General features: G+C 55.2%; 1 protein-coding gene across 1 annotated transcript; it reads right to left on the bottom strand.

Annotated features, from left to right (window-relative positions):
- Position 1: 1 nt before the first annotated feature.
- DACRYDRAFT_23851 (uncharacterized protein) lies at positions 2-3,254 on the bottom strand. The gene is made up of 6 exons (XM_040773419.1): positions 3,179-3,254; positions 2,815-3,125; positions 2,104-2,511; positions 1,945-2,053; positions 117-1,881; positions 2-43 (listed from the first exon to the last, which is right to left on the bottom strand). Exons 1-6 carry the CDS (start codon positions 3,189-3,191, stop codon positions 22-24), a joined length of 2,628 nt encoding a protein of 875 aa, XP_040626133.1. The 5' UTR covers positions 3,192-3,254; the 3' UTR covers positions 2-21.
- Positions 3,255-4,364: the final 1,110 nt, after the last annotated feature.

Genomic DNA, 4,364 nt, shown 5'->3' on the forward strand with positions numbered 1-4,364 from the left:
CCTTGAACACGTCCGAGATCCTCATACCAGCGTACATGAGCTCCTGACCACGCTCGTCAGAGATGGTGGAGATGAATGCGGCAGGTTTCCGGATGAGGCCGAGTTCCTGGGCCCACTTGTAGTCCATTGGGATGACTGGTGGCTCACGCTCAGCATCGACCCTGACGATGCCGTTCTTCACGAGCTTGTTGTATGTCTGAGTGAGGACGGCAGGAAGATCCTCGAATGTGGAGGGGACGATGAAGCCCGCAGCCTTCATCGCTGCATTCTTAGCGTCGGCAGTCTCGAGGTCCGAGTTGGCCATGGAGCCGGCGTGACCGAACTGTACCTCAGTCGTGAACATCTTCGCGCAAGTGCCGATAGCCCAGGCAACGATAGGCTTGGTGATCTTTCCACTCTTGACCGCCTGGATGACGCGGTACTCCTCGATACCACCGACTTCACCGAGCAGGACGAGCATCTTGCAGTCGGGGTCGGCCTCGTACCGAAGCATATGGTCAATGAACGTGGTGCCAGGGTAACGGTCACCGCCGATGGCGATACCCTCATAGGTGCCGTTAGTGACAAGAGAGAGGATGTTGTTCAGCTCGTTGGACATGCCTCCGGACTTGGAGACGTAGCCGACCGAGCCGGGTCGGTACAGCTTGGAGGCGATAATGTTGTCCATCATCCCTCCGGAGTTTCCGATCCTGAAGCAACCAGGCTTGATACCACCGACAGTAGCAGGGCCGATGATGAGAACACCCTTCTCCTGCGCGTCGTGGAGGATCTCGCGGGCGTAACGCTCCGGTACACCCTCGGCGATGATGGCGATGGCCTTGATCTGGGGCAGGGCAAGCATCTCCATCGTCGACTGGTAGACAGAGCGGGAGGACGCAAAGTTGACAACAACGTCGGCGTCTGGGTGCTTCTTTACTGCCTCTTCCGTGCTGGTGTACACGGGGAGGAGGGTCTCCCGGGTGCCCCAGTAGAACTTCTGGATATGGTGTCCACCGAAGGGATAGATCATAGCAGCGACGGACGGGGTCTCGCGTCCGCAAGAATAGTCGAAGTCGAGCATACCCTGGATAGCGCGTGGCTGGAGACCGTACACAAGTGAACGTGTCGTAGCATCGAAAGGACGGTACCAAGGGCGGTTGGTCGCCCCTTGCGCATCGAAGTGGACGATCCTGTCGTTAGGCTGGGTACGCTCGCCAGAGGGGCCAATCGGGCCAACGGGACCCTCAGCATCAGGCTGCACCTCGCCCTGGATAGGGCTTTGGGGGTTGGAAACCTCCTGCATCTTGCTTCCAACGGTGGCGCTGACCTGCTGGGCCTCCTTGACGAGGCCGAGGGCGAGAGGGACAATGGCGGTGATGTGTGTCTCGGGGCCGAAAACGTGGATGGGAACCCCGAGGGACTCGCCGAGCAGGCGCATGGCCTTGAGGCCCTCCTGGTAGTTGGGCCCACCACGACGTACGTAGATCTGCACCTTGTGGGTGATCAAAGGGGTCTTGTACTCCTTCAGAGCGCGGATGATGCCCTTGAACGTAGCAGCAACATTGGTGAAGTTGGCGATACCACCACCAATGATGAGGATCTTGCCATCGGGACGAGGAGCACCACGAGTGATGAGGTCGATGATGGTCTTTGCGTACTCGTACGTCTGACCCTCGGTAGGGGCTCCGGAGTACTCGCCGTAGTTGGCAAGCTCATGTGCGAACCCAGCCGCGGCGATCGCATCAGAATAGACGACAGAGGCACCACCACCGGCAACCATGGTCCAGATCCGGCCATTGGCATTGAGCACGGTAAGCTTCAGGGAAGCACCGGTACTGCCGTCGAGCTTCTGGATGTATGCTTCTTCCTTGGTCAGGTCACGGCCGAAGGGTGCCGGCCAAACTGGAATGTTCATTCATCCTATCAGCCTCTTGACCGGTATCAGAATCACGGGAAAGGACGAACCCATGGGAGGACCACGGTCGGCCATTACGCCGCTCGCCTGCGCCCGGCTATCATAGACCGAAAGATCACGCGCGATGGCCCACTTGGGTCCGCAGAGGTAGTCCGCGGTCTAAGGGTCCTGTCAACACTGATCGAGGCCTCATGCGCACGACGACTCACCTGGTCAAGCTTGGCAGCCATGTCGAGGTAATGGATTGTGGGCGGTTTGCCGTTGACGCCATCGAGGCAGATCAGGGGGTTGATTTCGAGGTAGGTGAAGTGCAGATCGACATAGACACTGTACAGACGGATGAGGAAATCGACCAGGGTGTCCTTCTTGGCCTCGGGCACATGAGTCAGAAGCGATTTCTTGATCTGGTCGCGAGAGGGGAACTCCTTGCCCACGGGGATGAGCAGCTTGAGTGCCTTCGCATCGACATCGCCGACTTCGATACCACCCTCGTGGGTGAAGAGGATGTTGTCTCCCTCACGGATTGAGTTGATGCATACGTAGTACTCGGTGTGCGACGGGTGGGGCAGGAAAGGCTCGACAATGAAGTTGTTTAGCTTGCCCGTGGTGTTCGCAACCTATGTCCGAGAGATAGAAGCACTGTCAGTAAGGCTGCTGAAGACAACAGAAGCAATGCGAGGAAACACGACTAAAGCGCGTCAGGGTCCTGTCCGTCCTCCCGTGCCTGATGGGAACACCGTATCAGCGCACTACGGGCACCGAACCGGGAATAGCACAGGACAGTGTGGGACCGTGATCTTCCAGAGGACCGCAATATGCGCCCGTAACGTGATTGAGCCCGTGGGCACACGCTCGGAGGAGAGAATACGCGCGCGGGACCGGAGAATAGAGCAAAGCCGGGAAGCAGAAATCGCACGCACAGTAACGTCCTTCCCTGCACGAGCAGCGATCCACTCCTTCGCCTCCGGCCACTCCTTGTTCAGCAGAAGGAGGCCGCTCTTGCCTCGACGCTTAATGAGCTGATCAGGCTTTGCCACGAGCTTGGATGTGAAGACCCATGCGGGGAGCTGCGAGTCTGGGGTGATGGTGTTGCTCTCCGGGTCCCAGGAGATCTGGGCGACGTGTGGGCTGGGGTAGACGAAGTTCTTCGACACCTGAACGGAAGAGGAGATGATAGGAGAGCGCTCGAGCCAGTAGGCAAGCAGGAGCTTCGCGTCGAACTCGCGGATAGCTGCATGATCAGGTAGGTAGATGTATGCGCTGAAAAGATGGATGTATGCGCACCCTTGGACGACATTTTGTCTCAGACGGTGTTGTCCTTGTTTATTACGTAGAGTAACGGTGCGCAGAACAGAGCAGGAGAGGGCTAGTGGTGGGGGGGAGGAGAGAGATGAAGGGGTATTTAGATTTCCTGTGCCCTAGGTCAAGGCGGTGATTTTGTACTTTTGTCGCGCGTTCTCTGGTTTCCCGCCCATTCGGGGATCTCCCTCCACTGTACCCCCAACGACACCCAAATTTGCCTCCGTTCCCAAAGAGAACACGGTGAATATCACCAGAACTTTCACCGAAGGGACTGTTGTCCCATCATGTTCCCATCATCTTATCACACTTACGTCTTCGGGGCCGTCCTACCATCCGTATAATTCACATAATTCATAATCAAACATCCTCAATATCATCCTCAGCCCCAAGCTGTCAAAAAGCACCAAACCTCAGGCACCTTAAGACGCGTCCATCGCGCATCTCGGTCCCCCAGCGGACCCTCACTCCCCACAGGGCGAGTTAATTCCTCCGATGACCCCAATTCGGAAGCAAAGTCGCCAGAATGGCCCTCCGGGCTCAATTTTCCTTCAATGACCCCCTCAGACTGGCATTAGGAAGGCATTTGCCCTTCTGAAGCTGTAAAAAGGGTTTTTGGGGAAATAAAAATGTTAGGGGTCCTGCTAAAGTGCACAATGGCATTTACCCAAATGCACATATATCAACCAAATTTGGAACTACATAAATGGTGAAAAAAGTAATGAGCACACAGTAGATGAGATTGCTATTTTCTCTCTTTTTCTTCTTATTATTGTGATGTTTTTGTCATTTTTTATTAACCTACTACTTGCAGGACCCCAAATTTGCTTAATTGGCATGGGTGCCCTATTTTGGCATCAGAAGCACAAATGTGTCCCTAACACTGCACCAGAGGGGTCATTGAGGGATATTGGGCCCTGAGGGCCATTCTGGCAATTTTGCCTCTAAATTGGGGTCATCAGAGGAATTAACTCTAAGGGCTTCTGGATAGAAGGACCCTGAAGTGGTTCTGCTGATGTCCTTTCCCTTGTGTCGTTCTCTCCACTTCTATGGCTCCAACAAGATTGAATATTCAACCTTGCCTCAGCATTCAATAACCCCACACATTGTTATGACATGAGCACTATACAAAGCAAGCTAATTAAAGGACCAGGTGACATCACTTTGCCCT

Source organism: Dacryopinax primogenitus (assembly GCF_000292625.1).
Source record: "Dacryopinax primogenitus strain DJM-731 SS1 chromosome Unknown DACRYscaffold_16, whole genome shotgun sequence".
Taxonomy (NCBI): domain Eukaryota; kingdom Fungi; phylum Basidiomycota; class Dacrymycetes; order Dacrymycetales; family Dacrymycetaceae; genus Dacryopinax; species Dacryopinax primogenitus.